Source organism: Entelurus aequoreus, linkage group LG04 (assembly GCF_033978785.1).
Source record: "Entelurus aequoreus isolate RoL-2023_Sb linkage group LG04, RoL_Eaeq_v1.1, whole genome shotgun sequence".
NCBI classification, from domain to species: Eukaryota; Metazoa; Chordata; class Actinopteri; order Syngnathiformes; family Syngnathidae; genus Entelurus; species Entelurus aequoreus.
In genome coordinates this window covers 18,844,291-18,865,122 of record NC_084734.1, presented here as the reverse complement: position 1 = coordinate 18,865,122, position 20,832 = coordinate 18,844,291, and the positions used below count along the sequence as shown (strand labels likewise).

General features: G+C 41.7%; 1 protein-coding gene across 2 annotated transcripts in view; it reads left to right on the top strand.

Annotated features, from left to right (window-relative positions):
• The window catches only part of LOC133648359 (connector enhancer of kinase suppressor of ras 3-like), a 39,980-nt gene that overhangs the window by 18,543 nt on the left and 605 nt on the right, over positions 1 to 20,832 (top strand). The window contains exons 2-12 of one of the 2 annotated variants that reach the window (XM_062044379.1): positions 6,109 to 6,272; positions 6,580 to 6,782; positions 15,290 to 15,377; positions 17,450 to 17,491; positions 17,956 to 18,075; positions 18,154 to 18,213; positions 18,276 to 18,344; positions 18,419 to 18,568; positions 20,278 to 20,393; positions 20,467 to 20,621; positions 20,713 to 20,799. In XM_062044379.1, the coding sequence (XP_061900363.1) occupies positions 6,109 to 6,272; positions 6,580 to 6,782; positions 15,290 to 15,377; positions 17,450 to 17,491; positions 17,956 to 18,075; positions 18,154 to 18,213; positions 18,276 to 18,344; positions 18,419 to 18,568; positions 20,278 to 20,393; positions 20,467 to 20,621; positions 20,713 to 20,799 (1,254 nt within the window). Of the gene's footprint in view, positions 1 to 6,108; positions 6,273 to 6,563; positions 6,783 to 15,289; positions 15,378 to 17,449; positions 17,492 to 17,955; positions 18,076 to 18,153; positions 18,214 to 18,275; positions 18,345 to 18,418; positions 18,569 to 20,277; positions 20,394 to 20,466; positions 20,622 to 20,712; positions 20,800 to 20,832 lie in introns of those variants that run through there. The other variant, XM_062044380.1, reaches the window with a different exon arrangement.

Here is a 20,832-nt window from a genome sequence, read left to right as displayed (position 1 = left end):
ATACGTAAGTAGTAAAACCTTAAAGTCGCATCTTAAGTGCACAGGAAGCCAGTGCAGGTGAGCCAGTATAGGCGTAATATGATCAAACTTTCTTGTTTTTGTCAGAAGCCTTGCAGCCGCATTTTGTACCAACTGTAATCTTTTAATGCTAGACATAGGGAGGCCCGAAAATAAAACGTTACAGTAATCGAGACGAGACGTAACGAACGCATGAATAATGATCTCAGCGTCGCTAGTGGACAAGATGGAACGAATTTTAGCGATATTACGGAGATGAAAGAAGGCCGTTTTAGTAACACTCTTAATGTGTGACTCAAACGAGAGAGTTGGGTCGAAGATAATACCCAGATTCTTTACCGAGTCTCCTTGTTTAATTGTTTGGTTGTCAAATGTTAAGGTGGTATTATTAAATAGATGTTGGTGTCTAGCAGGACCGATAATCAGCATTTCCGTTTTCTTAGCGTTGAGTTGCAAAAAGTTAGCGGACATCCATTGTTTAATTTCATTAAGACACGCCTCCAGCTGACTACAGTCCGGCGTGTTGGTCAGCTTTAGGGGCATGTAGAGTTGAGTGTCATCAGCATAACAGTGAAAGCTAACACCGTACTTGCGTATGATGTCACCCAGCGGCAGCATGTAAATACTAAAGAGTGCAGGGCCAAGAACCGAACCCTGGGGAACTCCGCACGTTACCTTGACATAGTCCGAGGTCACATTGTTATGGGAGACGCACTGCATCCTGTCAGTAAGATAAGAGTTAAACCAAGACAAGGCTAAGTCTGACATACTAATACGTGTTTTGATACGCTCTAATAAAATATTATGATCGACGGTATCGAAAGCGGCGCTAAGATCAAGAAGCAGCAACATAGATGACGCATCAGAATCCATCGTTAGCAATAGATCATTAGTCATTTTTGCGAGGGCTGTCTCCGTAGAGTGATTTGCCCTGAAACCGGATTGAAAAGGTTCACAGAGATTGTTAGTCACTAAGTGTTCATTTAGCTGCTGTGCAACAATTTTTTCGAGAATTTTAGAAATAAACGAAAGGTGGGAGACCGGTCGGTAGTTTACCATGAGGTCAGGATGGAGGTTAGGTCTTTTGAGCAGAGGATGAATAACCGCTTTTTTGAATGCTAGGGGAACAGTGCCGGAGGAAAGTGATAAGTTTATAATATTTAACACTGATGGACCTAATAATACAAACAGTTCCTTGATAAGTTTCCCAGGAAGTGGGTCAAGTAAACATGTTGTTTGTTTTATCCCACTTACACGCTGTAATAATTCCTCTAATGTTATTTCATCAAAAATAGAGAGACTATTTTGGAGGGCAGTGTCCGTCGTATATACAGTCGTATTTGTGTTAATAGAACCCAGTTGTAGCTGGGATGCGTTGTCTTTAATCTCCTTTCTAATGATTTCAATTTTCTTATTAAAGAAATTCATAAAATCATCTGCCGAGTGGGTGGAGCTACTGGGAGGAGTCCCTTGTTGGGTTAGCGATGCTACTGTACTAAACAGAAATTTAGGATCGTTTTTGTTGAGGCGGATGAGATTTGAGTAGTATTTAGCTTTAGCTAAGGTAAGCATGCGTTTATAAGTTATTAAACTATCACTCCATGCTTGATGGAAAACCTCAAGTTTAGTCGCGCGCCATTTGCGTTCCAGTTTTCTACATGATAATTTATGAGCTCTAATTTCTTCTGTAAACCATGGGGTGCGCCTTTTAGGGGCCCTTTTTTGCTTTAGCGGTGCTATACTATCAATAATTTCGCGCAAGGCATCGTCAAAGTTGTTAGTGAGGTTATCAATAGAGCCGACATAATTTGGGAATGGTGCCATTACCGAAGGCAGTAGGTCAGCAAGAGTCATCGTTGTGGCAGCATTAATGTTGCGGCCGCTATAGCAGTTATTATTATTATTAGCTTGTTGACAAAGAGTCAAAACTTCAAATTTTATAAGGTAATGATCGGACATTACTTTAGTATATGGAAGTATCATAACTTTGGAGGTGGTGACACCCCTGACAAGCACTAGATCTATTGTATTACCGTTGCGATGCGTGGGTTCATGTATTATTTGTGTAAGACCACAGCTATCAATTATGGTTTGGAGCGCCACGCACTGAGGGTCCGATGGGGTATTCATATGGATATTAAAGTCCCCCATTATGATTATATTGTCGGCGTGCGTCACTAGATCAGCAACGAACTCTGAGAATTCACTGATAAAGTCCGAATAGGGCCCAGGGGGGCGGTAAATAACAGCTAGGTCGAGAGGTAGCGGTGTGACAGACCTCATAGTAAGCACCTCAAACGATTTATATTTATTATTTAGGTTAGGGGTAAGGTTGAAATTTTCATTGTATATTAGTGCGACACCCCCTCCCCTTTTAAGAGGGCGGGCAACATGCGCATTCGTATAGTTAGGAGGAGATGCTTCATTGAGCGCAAAAAATTCGTCCGGTTTGAGCCAGGTTTCGCTAAGACCAATGACGTTAAGATTGTTGTCTCTAATGACCTCATTAACCAATAACGCCTTGGGAGACAACGATCTTATGTTTAAAAAGCCCATATTATAGGTATTGGGCTGTTTTGACGAGTTTTTGTTAAGATTATCCGTAGTGGCAATATTAACAATGTTGCGTTTATTATGCGTAGTGCACTTTAAATAGTTTCGACCATATCTAGGAATTGATATGACGGGAATTTTCCGATTGTTTGCTTGGTGCTGCAATAGACTGGACATATCATAATTTGCCACCTCAGTAGAATGCATGTCCACCTCTGACACAGACACAACAGAAAAAACATTATGTGAATTGTGTATTATTCTAAGAGAATTGCTATGCGTACATGGATTATCCAGCCTGGCGCTGGCTAGTTCTAGCTTAACTGACTCCTCACCCGGACTAACAGACATTGTAATTGCCTGTGACCAGGCTTGCTCTAGTGTAGTCAGTCAAGTGAGACTTAAATAGTAGTCTATGTTTCTAGACAGGATGATGGCGCCTTCCTGGTTAGGGTGAAGGCCGTCTCTCATCAGCAAGCCTGGTTTGCCCCAGAAAGAGGGCCAGTTATCAATAAACGTTAGTCCCTGCTCCCTACAGTGGCTAGCCAACCACTTGTTAAGCGAGACTAATCTGCTATATCTCTCATCATTGCCTCTCGCAGGCAGGGGGCCAGAGACAATTACTCGATGCCTGGACATCTTTCTGGCGAGATCACAAGTCCTGGCTATGTTTCTCTTTGTAATCTCTGACTGTCTCATTCTAGTGTCATTGGAGCCAACGTGTACAACTATATTCGCATAATTAGTGGTGCGATTAGCCTGTCGTACGTGTTTACTAGGCCTGTTGCGAGCTAGCTCCCTAAGATTAGCTTCAATGTCAGGTGCTCTGGCCCCGGGGATACACTTTATTGTGGCTGGTTTGCTAAGCTTTATGTTTCGGGTGATGGAGTCCCCTATGACTAAGGTGTGGTGCCCGGTAGACTGGGGTGTAGGACTAGCTAAAGAGCTAAATCTATTATGCGTCTCAACCGGTACACCGTAGCTTGTAGGCCGCTTAGGACTGCTACAAACTGGGCTAGTTAGCTCGCTACAGCTAACGCTAGCAGATGTGTCCGCAACATCTAAAGTTACGACATTACTCTGCTCTAACTGGCGGACACGGCCCTCTAGCAGAGCCAACCTCTCCGTGAGTATGGTGCAAGATGCGCAGGAAGCCATTACTCACAGTGTTTTCTGTCACCAAGTGAAGTTCCTGCTGTCCTCAGGAAGTGGTCGCGGTCTGTGGGAGTAGCTTCTTACCGGCGCTGCCTTTCTCCGCGCTAGCTTAGCAGCTAGCGCGGAGAGGAGACAGCAGCAATTGTCTTGCTGCTGTCTCCCCAAATTCAACATGTACAGAAGTAGCGTTATATGCCTTTGAGTTTGTTGCTTTAAAACGAGAATAGCAAAAACAAAAGTATGGTCTGGAGTGTCATGCGTCGGTGTGACAATAAACGAAGAGATCCAGTTGTCGTCTTAACGAGCTGTTTTATTCACTAGATACTCCAAGAGCTAACTGCTAGCCTCAGACACATACACAGAACGTCGTAACATTAAGATGTGTGGCAATTTATACATATCCCAACATAAATGGCACAGAACAGCTCCATTTCACAAAAAGAAGTAAAACAAAAATAGTGAACAGAAGGAAAAAATTATAAATACCGTGATAACGTCGGACAAGCAGAAATGCACAAAGCCATGTTTGTTTACAGTGGAAGTTAACTGATTCTTAAGGACCTGCAGTGAGCGAACTTGTTTAAAAGATAGCGACGTAGCACAAACAATAACAGACCTTTCCGTTTGTTATGTTCTGTGCATGTCAAAGTAAAGTATTCCGATACAAGGTGTAATGCATGAAAATGCACGTTATAATCAGATAATTCTCAGGGTTCATGTGCACAGTAACATTCTAATCCGAATGATGATGAGATTAAATACATGTTGTCCATGTACACATGGCTAATGATCATGAGGACGGTGAGGGACCAGCCCAGAACTAAACGGCTGGACGTGGTCAACAACCAGAAGAGAGCTGGGACCGCAGTCTCGAAGAAAACAATCAGTAAGACACTACGCCGCCATGGATTCAAATCTTGCAGCGCCCGCAAGGTCCCCTTGCCCAAGACAGCGCATGTCAAGGCCTGTTTGAATTTGCCAATGACTATCTGGATGAATCAAAGGAGGAATGAGAGAAGGACATATGGTCGGATGAGACAAAAATAGAGCTTTTTGGTCTAAACTCCACGCACCGCGTTTGGAGGAAAAAGACAGATGAGCACAATCCCAAGAACACCATCTCAACCGTGAAGCACGGAAGTGGCAACATCATTCTTTGTGGATGCTTTTCTGCAAAGGGGACAGGACGATTGTGTCGTATTGAGGGGAGGATGGATGGGGCCATTTATCGCGAGATCTTGGCCAATAATCTCCTTCCCTCAGAGCATTGATGATGGGTCATAGATTGGTCTTCCAGCATGACAACGACCCAAAACACACGGGAAGGTGAACTAAGGAGTGGCTCCGTAAGAAGCATCTCAAGGTCCTAAAGTTGCCTAACCAGTCCCCAGACCTGAACCTAATTGAAAATATTTCCATATTGCCCCGCGACAGCCCCAAAACCTTAAGGATCTGGAAAAGTTCTGTATGGAGAAAAAGGGACTAATTCCCTGCTGCAGTGTGTGCAAAGCTGGTCAAGAACTACATGAAACGTCTAATATCTGTAATTGCGATCATAGTTCAAGTTAAAAAGTTCAAGTTCCAATGATTGTCACACACACACTAGGTGTGGTGAAATTTGTCCTCTGCATTTGACCCATCCCCTTGTTCACCTGCTGGGAGGTAAGGGGAGCAGTGGGCAGCAGCGTTGGCCGCACCCGGGAATCGTTTTTGGTGATTTAACCCCCAATTCCAACCCTTGATGCTGAGTGCCAAGCAGGGAGGTAATGCGTCCCATTTTTATAGTCTTTGGTATGACTCGGCCCGGGTTTCAACTCACAACCTACCGATCTCAGGGCGGACACTCTTACCATTAGGCCACTGTGTAGTGACCTAGTATAGGTCTTTGTACCAAATGTTAATTTGTGTTTACCTGACATATCAAATACTTATGGCATGCAATAAAATGCTAATCTCTACAAGGAGAGATATAGGTTCTCAAGCATATTGGTGTATGTGTAAATAAAGCTGTAGTTATTCACAAATAGCCAAATGCAATTAGTGACCAGAGCATCGCATTGCTCTGTAGTCGAGAAGTCGGCACATCACCGCCATATATTTTCTAAAAGTTTGTTGCGCTGCGTCATTGTGCGTCAGAGAAGACTACGTTAACACGCAAGGGGCGGGGGTTGAGCCAAAGAGGATGCCCTGTGCTTTGCCCGTCAGGTGCAGAGAAGAGCGAAGGGCCATAACGAAGGCACATCAAAAGATACCGGTATGGCGTTATATACAATTTTCTAAAATATACCAGTATAACTGTTATACCGGTATACCGTCCAGCCCTAAGTGACGTGATGTAAAGTTCCAAGATGAGCGCTAACTCCCAACCTTATGTCACTGCAGGTCTGGATGACAACCTGCAGCAGTACCTCCCATCCTTCAGGTGGCAGCAAGTGGACGGTGAGAAGCTGCTCAAGATGTCCCACCAAGAACTGCTGTCAGTGGGCGTGGCAAAGGTTGGACACCAGGAGCTGATGCTGGAAGCTGTGGATCTGCTGTGTGCACTGGTCAGCCATGTTGATGATAATGTTTGTGTCTCACAATTGCTATTGTTAACAAAATGTCAGCTAAGATAGGTAGCTTACAGAACCTATGTTACCATGGTGACCATGTGATGCAGACACATTCACTCAGGAGAAAGGTGCGCTGATACATTAGTAGTTTTTCTGTAAGACCAAACCGACGGTCAAGTGATGTACTGTAGCTGGAGCAGCGCGAGGCCCTGCCCACTTTTCACACACATTTCCTTTGCAAGTTGTCCATGTTGTGACACCTCAACCTCCTAACACTACCCTTAGTGTGGTCTCTGATCAGAACTACGGTGTGGAGTCGGACCACCTAAAGACTCTGGTGGGCAAGATGAGGTTGGCCTATCACAACCTGAGCAGCGCCGTGTCGCAGCGCCGGAAGAATCCCGCCTACCAAAGCAAAAGTGCCCATCAGCCATCTAACGAGTTCCTGAGCGCCGTGGTCGAGCTCATCGCCGCTGCCAAGAGTTTGCTGGCGTGGCTGGACAGGTGGGCGTGAATTAGGTTTGCGTTGTTTGGTTGATGTTCCTCATCATTGAACTTCTATACCTAATCATTGCACATTTCTTCTTATTCTGGTCTTTTTCCAACTATACATCTGATAATACACATATTTATTATAATAAAAATGACCAAAAAACATCATAAAAATAATTTAGGTAATAGGACTGTGCTGAGATTTTAATCCCCACTCATAATTGAAACATGATGGAATATACATACAAATAAATGAGTTACTTTGTTCTTCACAGAGGATGTGAATGACGTAACTTTCTGTAGACCATGTGACTTTTCAGATATGGTAATGCTTTTGGCCCCAACACATACACTATATTGCCAAAAGTATTTGGCCACCTGCCTTTACTCACATATGAACTTCAAGTGCCATCCCATGGAATTGTCCAAAATGTTTTGGTATCCTGGAGCATTCAAATTTCTTTTCACTGGAACTAAGGGGCCAAGCCCAACTCTTGAAAAACAACCCCACACCATAATTCCTCCTCCACCAAATTATACACTCAACACAATGCAGTCCGAAATGTAGCGTTCTCCTGGCAACCTCCAAACCCAGACTGGTCCATCAGATTGCCAGATGGAAAAGCGTGATTCATCAGTCCAGAGAACACGTCTCCACTGCTCTAGAGTCCAGTGGCGACGTGCTTTACACCACTGCATCCCACGCTTTGTATTGGACTTGGTGATGTACGCCTTAGATGCAGCTGCTCAGTCATGGAAACCCTTTCCATGAAGCTCTCTACATACTGTACGTGGGCTAATTGGAAGGTCACATGAAGTTTTGAGCTCTGTAGTAACTGACTGTGCAGAAAGTCTTTGCACTATGCGCTTCAGCATCCGCTGTCAGTTTACGTGGCCTACCACTTGGTGGCTGACTTGCTGTTGTTCCCAAACTCTTCACTTTTCTTATAATAAAGTTGACTTTGGAATATTTAGGAACGAGGAAATTTCACGGCTGGATTTGTTGCACAGGTAGCATCCTATGACAGTTCCACGCTGGAAATCAATGAGAGCGGCCCATTCTTTCACAAATGTTTGTAGAAACAGTCTCCATGCCTAAGTGCTTGATTTTATATATGCCCAAGTGATTAGGGCACCTGATTCTCATCATTTGGATAGGTGGCCAAATACTTTTGGCAATATAGTGTACCTTAAAAGTTAGGGAAAACCCAGGAACACCACTTAAGTATCAATTTTTACTTTTTTATTCTTATTTTTTAAGAAAATAAGCAAAGTATTGTTATAATAATACATAATGTTGGCTATCAAGAATATACAAGCCCTTTTATTAAATCTAAAATATAAAAATGTATTGTTTTGGTGCATTTGCAAACAGCTAAAATTAAACGCAAATATAAACTCCTGCCAAAAGAATGTAGAACAATTCTTCTCAACAGAAAAGGAGAAATATAACCTTAGTGAAAAATCTAAGTTAGAACATACTGAAAATAAGATATTCATATCATTAAAAGGGAACTGCACTTTTTTAAAATTTTGCCTATCGTTCACAATCATTATGAAAGACATGACGATGGATTGATTTTTTTTTAATGCATTTTTCTTGTAAATAATACTCTGCTTACAGCGGAGCTTTTGGGAGGTCCTCTATTTCGCCTTAAAATCCCTGGATGTTTATTATAGGCCATAAATCATGCCTCTCACCTGGATAGTAGAAGGCTGTAGACCTATTCTGACAAGTTGGTACACTTCGGCAACCGATTAGGACCCGGAAATGGCGAGAACGACACGAAAAGAGGCTTGGGTCCACCCCACTTTTCTTTGAGGTTTATGTCATTTTTCATCTAAATTGTACAGTAAGTGATATTTTATCATGTTTGTTGGCTCTCATAAAGTCTGCAGTAAGTAAAAATTAGTGATGTTGAGAAAAAAACCGAACGTTGTGATGCGTTTATAAAATTAATGCGTCGTGTATGCTTAAAATGATCAAAATATGTAAATATTAATTCTTATTATAAATGTCCCGGTTACTACATTACATACTGTATGTACTTACGTCATGTATATAAAACCTTAATGGAGGTGTTAGGATGTTTTTTTAAGGGCTTTATAGGCAGAATAGAGCAGCTCCCATAGGCTCCATTGTAAGCTGATCAGTTGTCATGTCTTTCATAATGATTGTGAACGATAGGCAAAATTCCAAAAAAGTGAAGTTCCCCTTTAAGTGAATCATAACTGGCTTAACTATTTATGAAGAGAACTGTTGTATTTAGAATAATTGATTAAATAAGCTTTGCTTTTTCCTTCTCCTTTTCAGAACATATATGATGTATCATATTGAAACAGTATACATGTTTGAAATAAACTCAGTATCAATCAGTAGTTGTAAGAAGTAACACAAAGGTTAGAGTGTCCGCCCTGAGAACGGTAGGTTGTGAGTTCAAACCCCGGCCGAGTCATACCAAAGACTATAAAAATGGGACCCATTTCCTCCCTGCTTGGCACTCAGCATCAAGGGTTGGAATTGGGGGTCAAATCACCAAAAAATATTCCCGGGCGCAGCCACAGCTGCTGCCCACTGCTCCCCTCACCTCCCAGGGGGTGATCAAGGGTGATGGGTCAAATGCAGAGAATAATTTCGCCACACCTAGTGTGTGTGTGACAATCATTGGTACTTTAACTTTAAATATATACTATTTATGAAGGATTTAAATCATACTTCATGGTTGAGTTTAATTTTAAGAAGAAGCGACAGACACAAATATTTTTCTAGTGTTTAAGATAATTAAATTAATCTTTGACATTGTATTTAATAAATACACCATCATATTAAAGTGCAAGACACTTTGCTTGAAAAAATGTATGTTATTGTTAATTTTACCCTGCATTTATACAAAACCCAAAACCAGTGAAGTTGGCCCGTTGTGTAAATCGTAAATAAAAACAGATCCAGTCGGACTCAATGTCCAACGCCTCCCTCGTAACATGTTCGAAGTTCTTCCGGAGGTGGGAATTGAAACTCTCTTTGACAGGAGACTCAGCCAGACGTTCCCAGCAGACCCTCATTATGCGTTTGGGCCCGCCAGGTCTGTCCGGCATCTTCCCCCACCATCGGAGCCGACTCACCACCATGTGGTGCTTGGTTGAAAGCTCCGCCCTTCTCTTCGTGTGTGTGTGTGTGTGTGTGTGTGTGTGTGTGTGTGTGTGTGTGTGTGTGTGTGTGTGTGTGTGTGTGTGTGTGTGTGTGTGTGTGTGTGTGTGTGTGTGTGTGTGTAACATGTATTTTATATATATATACATACGTATATAAAAGGCCCAGTACGATACTACAATAATATCGTACCATGACCTTAATACTTATATCGTATTAATATCGTATAGTGAGATTTTGATATTGTTACATCCCAATATATATATACACAAAACCCAAAACCAGTGAAGTTGGCACGTTTGTGTAAATCGTAAATAAAAACAGAATACAATGATTTTCAAATCTTTTTCAACCTATATTCAATTGAATGCACTGCAAAGACAAGATACTTAACGTTCGAACTGGTAAACTTTATTTTTTGCAAATATTAGTTCATTTGGAATTTGATGCCTGCAACATGTTTCAAAAAATCTGGCAAAGTGGCAAAAAGAAAGTTGAGGAATGCTCAACAAACACTTATTTGGAACATCCCACAGGTGAACAGGCTAATTGGGAACAGGTGGGTGCCACGATTGGGTATAACAGCAGCTTCCATGAAATGCTCAGTCATTCACAAACAAGGATGGGGCGAGAGTCACCACTTTGTCAACAAATGCGTGAGCAAATTGTCCAACAGATAAGAACAACATTTTTCAATGAGCTATTGCAAGGAATTTAGGGATTTCACCATCTACGGTCTGTAATATCATCAAAAGGTTCAGAGAATCTGGAGAAATCACTGCACGTAAGTGGCAATGCCCGTGACCTTCGATCTTTCAGGCGGTACTGCATCAAAAAGTGACATCAGTGATTAAAGGATATCACCACAAGGGCTCAGGGATACTTCAGAAAACTACTGTCAGTAACTAAAGTTGGTCGCTACATCTGTAAGTGCAAGTTTAAACTCTACTATGCAAAGCCAAAGCCATTAATCAACTGTTGAACAACTTAAACTGTACGTCAAGCATGATTGGGAAAGAATTACACCTGAAAAGCTTAAAAAATCGGTCTTCTCAGTTCCCAAACGTTTACTGAGTGTTGTTAAAAGGAAAGGCCAAGTAATACAGTGGTAAAAATGCCCCTGTGCCAACTTTTGTGCAATGTGTTGCTGCCATTAAATTCTAAGTTAATGATTATTTAAAAAAAAAAAAAATTTAAGTTTCTCAGTTCGAACATTAAGTATTTTGTCTTTGCAGTCTATTCAATTGAATATAAGTTGAAAATGATTTGCAAATCATTGTATTCTGTTTTTATTTACGATTTACACAACGTGCCAACTTCACTGGTTTTGGGTTTTGTACTTTTAATTCCTGAGTATGCAAATGGCACTGAGTCATTGGAATGGCCCACATACATCACTGGTTTAATCAGCCATTCCGATAACAGCTACAACACTTTTATTTCTGCTATTTAGTCCAAGCTGTTGGACACCTACCGTGTCGTTAACACACGTGTCTGTGTGTCTTCCATGTTTATAGCTGCTTGTTCCAGCTTGAAGAACATTCCAGATGTTCCCCTCAAACAGCTGACACGTGTCACTAGAAACAACCTCTGGTAGTAGAATGGAGTCTTTTGTTTGAATTGTTGGTACACGCCTCAGCTGACCGAGTAAAACATCTCTGTTTTTACTATGTATGTTTTTTTTTTAATTGTAATAATAAATATAACACTGATTTGCTTTGTCAACTAAAACACCAAGCTTAGATATTTTGTTTGGATAGTTTAGCTAGCAAGTACCTACAGTATATTGGATTACATTTAGTATCTTTCATGTGCAATATGAATCAGTCTCACCCTTTCAATTTTATGATATGAAAAAATAGACATGAGTTTTAAAGGGTTTTTCATTCAGCAGAAATATGTAATTTTGTCAAACAGAAATATTTGAAGACTGTTCATACATCTTAGGGCAGGGGTCGGCAACCCGCGGTCCGGAGCCGCAAGCGGCTCTTTGACCACTCTGATGCGGCTCAGCTGCATACTTGCCGACCCTCCCGGTTTTCCCAGTATACCCCCGATTTTCCCAAGAGACTGCCTCTCCTAGAAATCTCCCAGGGCAAATATTATCCTATTTTCACTCTAATTACTTAATCAAGGGCGTGCCCTAATGGCACTGCATTAATTGTCCTCTATAGCATTCACAAACAGCGTGCCAGCCCGGCCACATGTTATATGTTGCTTTTACTTGCACACATAGTAGTGTTGTGTCGTTCGCGAACGATTCGTTCGAAAGAACGAATCTTTTGAGTGAACGTACTGAACCGAATCACTTCATGAACTGATTCGTTCCTTTCTCAGTTCAGTTGAGCTCCGCCGCGACCATGCCGGTATGAGTGGAACTGGCGCATTCTGTGACTCACTGAAGCCTCGACGTCGGCGAACGATGCAGCCAATGAGAGGGCGGGGGGAGGGACTGAGCGAACGATTCGTTCACCGCGGATTAACGACATGAATCACTCAGTGAACGACAACGCTCTCGCTCTCTGCTCTGCTTGCCCCAATGCCGCGAGTGATTCTCCCCCCGTCGCGGGGATATGTTTCATGCCATTGGCATCCGTTCTCCATTCATTCTCCAAGCTAACGGCTAATGTTGACTCAAGCCACATGAAAACAAACACACGTCCCCATTATCTCAACACATAAAGTTAAAGAAAATCCGTGCAGGCTGAGCAGCAGCGACGCGAGGGGGAGGGGCGGAGGGTAACGTGTAGGGCAGGCTGTTTTGAGAAGATTTAAAATAAAAATAATAACTAATGTATGTACACATACATAGGCTATTATTTACACAGTTATTGTAACAAAAATAAATTTCTCCTTGGGGATCAATTCTGATTCATATTATTATTATTATTATTATCCATTCTACTGCAACTGTTGTTGTTGTTGTTGTTTAGTAGCTATCATCATCATTATAATAATGCTGATTTGCAATTAAACTGTACTGCTGCTGCAGAAGTGATTCGGTACACGTACTGAACTGGCCACCGTGTGGCGTTGTCAGTCACTGATTCTAGTGATCCGTACTGTCAAAAGAACTGCAGAAGAGATTCGGTACACGTACTGAACTGGCCACCGTGTGGCGTTGTCAGTCACTGACTCTAGTGATCCGTACCGTCAAAAGAACTGCAGAAGAGATTCGGTACACGTACTGAACTGGCCACCGTGTGGCGTTGTCAGTCACTGATTCTAGTGATCCGTACCGTCAAAAGAACTGTAGAAGAGATTCGGTACACGTAATGAACTGCGGCCACAGTGTGGCGTTGTCAGTCACTGATTCTAGTGATTCGTACAGTCAAAAGAACTGCCGATCCCATGAAAACAAGCCACATGAAAACAAAATGAGAGTAGACTAGTAGAGGAGACAGAAAGAAGGGGCGGGGGGTAAAGTGTAAGCAGGCTGTTTTGAGAAGATTTAAAATAAAAATAATAACTAATGTATGTACACATACATAGGCTATTATTTACACAGTTATTGTAACAAAAATAAATTTCTCCTTGGGGATCAATTCTGATTCATATTATTATTATTATTATTATTATTATCCCTTCTACTGCAACTGTTGTTGTTAGATTAACGCAAGTACCTACGCAGTGCGCGAATGTCTGCACTGTACTGTCTGTACTACGCACGCCCCCCCCCCCCCCAATTTTTTTTGGGGGGGGTGATTCGGTGAACAAATTTTTTGAACGAATCAATTTAAGGAACTGATTCTAGTGATTCAGTACAGTCAAAAGAACTGCAGATCCCATCACTACGACACAGCAAGGCATACTTACTTAACAGCCACACAGCTTACACTGACGGTAGCCGTACAAAAACAACTTTAACACTGTTACGTTACAAATATGCGCCACACTGTGAACCCACACCAAAAAAGAATGACAAACACATTTCTGGAGAACATCCGCACCGTAACACAACATAAACACAACACAACAAATACCCAGAATCCCATGCAGCCCTAACTCTTCCGGTCTACATTATACACCCCCGCTACCACCAACCCCCCCCCCACACATCAACCCCCCCTCCATGCGTAGGTTGAGCGGAAGAGTTAGGGCTGCATGGGATTCTGGGTATTTGTTGTGTTGTGTTTATGTTGTGTTACAGTGCAGATGTTCTCCAGAAATGTGTTTGTCATTCTTTTTTGGTGTGGGTTCAAAGTGTGGCGCATATTTGTAACGTAACAGTGTTAAAGTTGTTTTTGTACGGCTACCGTCAGTGTAAGCTGTGTGGCTGTTGAACAAGTATGCCTTACAGTCACTTACGTGAGCAAGCAAAAGCTGCATTCAACATGTGGCCAAGCAGGTACGCTGTTTGGGCAGTGCCAGCACGTCCTGAAATTTGGGAGTCTCCCGGAAAATTGAGAGGTTTGGCAAGAAAGACGCTATCAAGCGCCATTCAATTAAAAGTCGCGGGCCGCACTAACACTAAATTTCCATATTAAGATGCGTGCCGGTGCGTGTGTCAGAGATCCCTGGTTAACATAGCGCAAAGCAATTTAAGCTTTGTATGCGGTGTTTTTCATTTTAAATTTTCAAAAATGTTTTGTGGCTCCCATTGTTTTCTTTAATTTGTGAAACTTTCCAAAATGGCTCTTTGAGTGGTAAAGGTTGCCGACCCCTGTCTTAGGGTATCATAGCAACCCCTCGATAGCATTGAAATATGCCCCCTTGTGGCTAAATCACTGTTTTGTAATATTTCAGAGCAAGTCTGGCAGATTGGGAAATAAGATTAGCAACTATCAAACGTCTTTCATGCTATTAAAAACTTTTTTGGTTTTCACCCTTGAGAGCGCACATCATTAAGTAACTCTTACTGTGTCATTCTTGTTTTGTCTAACTTATTTTTTTCTTACTCATTGGTTTTGTTTGTAAGTTTAGTGCTCATTGTTTTTGTTTTTAACTCATTGCTTTTGTTTGTAAGTTTAACTTTCATTGTGTTGTTTTGGTTTGTAACTCATTGTTTTTGTTTGTAACGCTCATCATTTTTGTTATCTTATTGTTTTCAACTCATTGTTTTTGTTGCAACTCGTTGTTTTTGTTATTCAATTGTACCTCTCATTGGCTTTGTTTTTACCTCTCATTGATTTAGTTTGTAACGTTCATTGTTTTTACCTCTCATTGGTTTAGTTTGTAACGCTCATTGTTTTGAACTCTCATTGTTTTTGTTTGTAACTCTCATTGTTTGTAACTTTCATTGTTTTGTTTTTTTACCTCATTGTATTTGTTTGTACCTCCTTGTTTTCAACTCTCACTGTTTTTGTTTGTATCTCATTGTTTTTAACTTTCATTGTTTTAGTATGTAACACTCACTGTGTTTTGTTTGCAGAAGTTTAATGTCGAGCATCAGTGACTTCACGTCCACTAAGAGCACAATCATTCATTTGTGTCTGGAACTCACCTCCACCGTCCAGAAGGTTAGCGCTGGTGAACTGGAGCTACTTTCTGTTGTCACGTCGCTGCATGTCTGCATGTTTCTTGTCGGCGTCCAACAACACCGGAGGAAGTACATCATGTGTTACAATATAAACATGATTCTATGCTTAAATTGTGTGTCAGTGACATCACTGCACAAATATTTGTTTGGTCGTATTCCTTCTTTATTTCCACATTTGTATTTACTTTTAAGCCTCTTTTGTGTGTCTAATCTCAACACATGAGACATTTTAATCTTGTTCAAAGTCCACTAATACTCTTTATTTTCCCAGTTTGTGGCATGCTTTTTCAAAATAAAAGTATAACATAAGTGAAGGTTTTGTTACATGACAAAAAAATGTTCACATTAATTTCTTTGTGGCGGATTGCTTCAAAGTATGTTTGTTTGCGCCTGCTCACAAACACATTATAATGGAACTGTCTGTGCAACTTGGCATTCCAACTCCGTACAGTAGACTGCATCAGAACTGTGCTTCTTAACACAAAACATACAGCAGACTTGTGCATGATAACGCATCACTATATCATCAATTTAGTATATATATATATGAGTAAAAATCAGCGCACAGAATACATGAATATGTATGAGCATCTACCACTGCACAAAATAAAACCAACACCTGTAAGTCAATAACTTATGTTCTGTTAAATTGATTTAAAAACAGGAGAGAAAGGCACAGATTTCCAATGAAAGAAGTAGTTTGACCTGTGCATCAATCCAATCCACTTTATTTATATAGCACATTTAAACAATAAGAATGTTTCCAAAGTGCTGCACAGCCATGTAAAAACAATATTAAAAACAATATTATGCTCCACCAATGACTGAATAAAAATAAAAAATACATATAAAACCAATATAAAAATAAATATGATTAAAAACGATTTTAAAGGGAAAAACCAATTAAAACAGTAAATATAAATCAAAATGTATAAAAAAAAACAACAAAAAAACAGAGGACAACAGAGGACAGAAGACCACACAACTCACGTAGTGTTAAAAGCCAAAGAATAAAAGTGGGTCTTAAGACGAGACTTAAAACACTCCACTGTGGAAGCAGTTTGAACATGGAGGGGCAGAGTGTTCCAGAGTTTAGGGCCAACCACAGAGAAGGCCCTGTCTCCCCTGGTTTTAAGTTTAGTCTTGGGCACCACGAACAGGAGGTGGCTCTCGGACCTCAGAGCGCGCACAGGAGTGTAAATTTGGATGAGGTCCGAGATATACTGAGGTGCCAGTCCATGTAAAGCTTTAAAAACAAACAGCAAGGTTTTAAAATCAATTCTAAAATGAACAGGGAGCCAGTGCAAACTCTCAAGAATTGGGGTTATATGCTCGCGTTTCCTGGCCCCTGTTAAAAGTCGTGCTGCCGCGTTCTGGACTAACTGCAACCGGGAGAGAGCTTTTTGGTTAATGCCAGCATAAAGTGCATTGCAGTAGTCCAGGCGACTTGAAATAAAAGCATGCACGACTTGTTCAAAAAGGTTAAAAGATAAAAACGGTTTTACCTTTGCTAAAAGACGAAGATGATAAAAACACGATTTTAAAACGCCATTGACTTGTTTGTCACGTTTAAAATTGCTGTTTATAGTGACGCCAAGGCTGGTGACTTTGGGACGCACATAATTTTGCAATGGTCCCAAGTCAGTGAGGGCCGGACCAAAAACTGAAATTTCCGTTTTTCCGTCATTCATTATTAAAAAATTCTGGGCTAACCAAGCCTTGACATCGCATAGACAGTTGAGAAGGGGTGGCAGGGGGCCGTGGCCTTTTAAAATCGTCATATAGATTTGGCAGTCATCTGCATAAAAGTGATAGAACACTCCATGTGTCTTAAAAATCTCTCCAAGAGAGAGAATGTATAAGGAAAACAGGATGCATGTACAAAGAAACTTGTGTGCGCCGCCACCCCAAGAACCAAAGCCACAGATACATTGTGGAACTGTGGGAAACACTACTGATATAACATCTATGGAACTTGTTTGGTTTCACTTTCTTTGTTGTTGATTTACTGCATAGTAACGCCCTCGCTTTGTTTGTGTTTTGACTACACAGGATTGCACCGTTTTTGAAATGGAGGAGAAGATTCTGGAGGTGGTAAGTTGTTTTTTCCACCACACACAGACAGAGTAGTATACATAAACACGCAAACACACTCTTCCCTTTCCTGTCCCATGCCGATATTTGCTGCTGTTTATTCAGCTCTGGAACATTCACTTCCTGTCTTAGATCACACTTCCTGTTGGTCAGCCTTTTGTTCCCAGCATCCTCAATCGACTGAAGCTTCAGAACTTTTCAGTCGGCTTCAAACGACTCCTGCATTGTTTTTTAAATTCAAACTTGATTAACCTCAAGAGAAAACCTCACCAAAATAAAGTTACAAATAAGATGAAGGGTTGATATTTTATTTCCTGTCGCTGGGATTTCCTCCCTGTTGTCCCTCATTAATGACTTCCTACTGTGTTTCCATGTCTTTTTCTATGGACTGCTCCTTTCCTGTTTCTACAGAATGTACATTTTATTGTGAACAGTGTGACTTGTTGCACTTATTTGTGTTTCAGTCGCAGGCTCTTAATGGTCTCTGTGAGAAGACAGGCCAGGTGACCTCTGACCCCTCTAGGAGTGAGCTGGCATGTATGGAGGAGGTCCACATCTCCAACATCAAGTCTGGGGAGGGGCTGGTGAGCAGCCATCGTGGGGATGTTAGCAGCCTCTAGTGACCTGCCAGCACATTGCAAATGAGGTGTTGTGTCTTGTAGGGCATTTATATCAAGTCCACCTACGACGGCCTTCATGTCATCACAGGAACCATCGAGAATGTGAGTCTGTGTCTCCATCTTGGCGTTCACGACGTCCTCGTCTGACGATCAGCATGTGTCAGTCTCCTGCAGATAAAACCAAGAGGATTCACGCCGGGGACGAGGTGGTCCAGATCAATCAGCAGACAGTGGTAAGTCACTTGGACCACAAAATGGCGACTCCTGTTGGAGGTTAAAGCAATACTCTGTGCTGGGATTGGTCCAGGTGGGCTGGCAGCTGAAGAACCTGGCGGCTAAGTTCAGGGCGGAGTCAGGAAGTGTGGTTTTGTTGCTGAAGAAGAGGCCATCTGGAATGGCTGGTGGCTTTGCTCCCGCTCCACTCAGGAACCTATGCTGGAGACCCCGCCTCGTTCAGGTGCGCTGTAAATCTAATTAGTGTGTTCCAGAAATAGGAATGCAAACACATTTGAATATCAATACAAAGATTTTGATATATAATTTAGTGATTGATACCTGACATCAAAAAGAAAATGTTTAATATCTTGCAGGGGTGCCCAAAGTGGGGCCCTCCAAGTCGTTTCGCTTGGCCTGCCAAAGGTTGGCTTCCCAAATTTGTTACATATTCATACTGACCTCTTTCAAGCTCTGCAGACAATCATTGATGGCTCAACTACAACGTAACTAGTTACTATCTATCCATAGCCACCCCTACTATACGTAGATCATGCGCTGTGTGTAGGGCCCCGAGATCCCTAGGGGCCCTATTTTAAGTTAATAGATGCATGTAAAATGTCAATGAATGAATGACAGGGCGCTTTATATGAAATTTTACCTCAAACCTATCCAAGCACCTTCCTGTTCTGTCACTGATAACATGTAACAGCAAATTTCTCTCCACTCTATTACCATCCTCTGTGGTGTGCAGCATTAGTGCACTTGTCTTGCAAAGCAGACAAATTGGTTTCCATCCCTAGAGGAAATGGTGGCAAGAAGCTATGTTTGCAAATTTTTGTTATATATTTCAGATTTTTGTTCTAAAAATTTATTATTGAACAGTTTATTTCCCATGATATCATTTTAATCTGGAACATGCGTCAAATTAAATTTTAATTTAATTGAAATAGCATAAAAATGGTTCACACCCCCAAAAAAGTGTGAAAAAACGTGGCCAAACAGCTCAATTTTTGTTTCATCTGATCACAGAACTTTCCTCCAGAAGGTCTTATCTTTGTCCATGTGATGTCTGATGGAACAAAAATGTAGCTGTTTGGCCACAATACCCAGCAATATGTTTGGAGGAGAAAAGGTGAGGCCTTCAATCCCAGGAATACCATACCTACCGTCAAGCATGGTGGTGGTAATATTATGCTCTGGGCCTGTTTTGCTGCCAATGGAACTGGTGCTTCACAGAGAATAAATGGGGCAATGAAAAAGGAGGATTATATCCAAATTCTTCAGGACAACCTAAAATCATCAGCCCGGAGGTTGGGTCTTGGGCGCAGTTGGGTGTTCCAACAGGACAATGACCCCAAACACACGTCAAAAGTGGTAAAGGAATGGCTAAATCAGGCTAGAATTAAGGTTTTAGAAAAGCCTTCCCAAAGTCCAGACTTAAACGTGTGGACAATGCTGAAGAAACAAGTCCATGTCAGAAAACTAATACATTTAGCTGAACTGCACCAATTTTGTCAAGAGGAGTGGTCAAAAATTCAACCAGAAGCTTGTGGATGGCTACCAAAAGTGCCTTATTGCAGTGAAACTTGCCAAAGGACATGTAACCAAATATTAACATTGCTGTATGTATACTTTTGACCCAGCAGATTTGGTCACATTTTCAGTAGACCCAAAATAAATTCATAAAAGAACCAAATTTCATGTATGTTTTTTGTGACTAACACGTATGTGCTCCAATCACCAAAAAAATAAGAGTTGTAGAAATTATTGGAAACTCAAGACAGCCATGACATTATGTTCTATACAAGTGTATGTAAACTTTTGAACACGACTGTATATTTTCAATAATTGTATAATAGACACGCTTTTGATTACATTACTTTAGTTTCCACTGTGAAAAGATTGAACTAACATCATGTTACTAACTTACCAAGTGTTGTGTCCTGTCAGGCAGCAGCAGGTTTCTCCACACGTCCACAAACTTCTGACTTCTCTTCAAGCGATGGCCAGGTAGCCATCTTGGATCTGTACATTCCCTCTCCCCCCGCCGCTCCGTACTCAGCCCTGTGAGTATTTCAGGTATATTCCTCGTCTGCTGGCTCTTTCTTGCCCACAATGCATCTCTACTTTCTTCTTTAGAGAGCCGAGTCAGGGCGTGAAGATGAGGCCCAGGTCTCCCAACTCGTGTTTGGATGCAAAACTGCCTGTTAACAGTGGCAACGGGGGGGCAACCTGCGGCACTGCAGAAGTGAACCAGCCAACGGTCCGCCTCAGAGAGTGCACGCGTAAACGCGGTGAGAGCGCTCACTGCTTCTCTTTGTACTGAACCCTTTGAGCTGATGTTTAAACATGAATCCTTGTCGGCTGTGTTTGGGGGGCACATAGGTAAAACTCGACCTGTATCCATGCCGGTGGAGGTGCTCTCAGGTATATCTGACCTGTCTGGCCGCCATGGCGCTCCAGGAAGGAAAGGTAAACGCAGGCTATATTTAGTCATTGCATGTT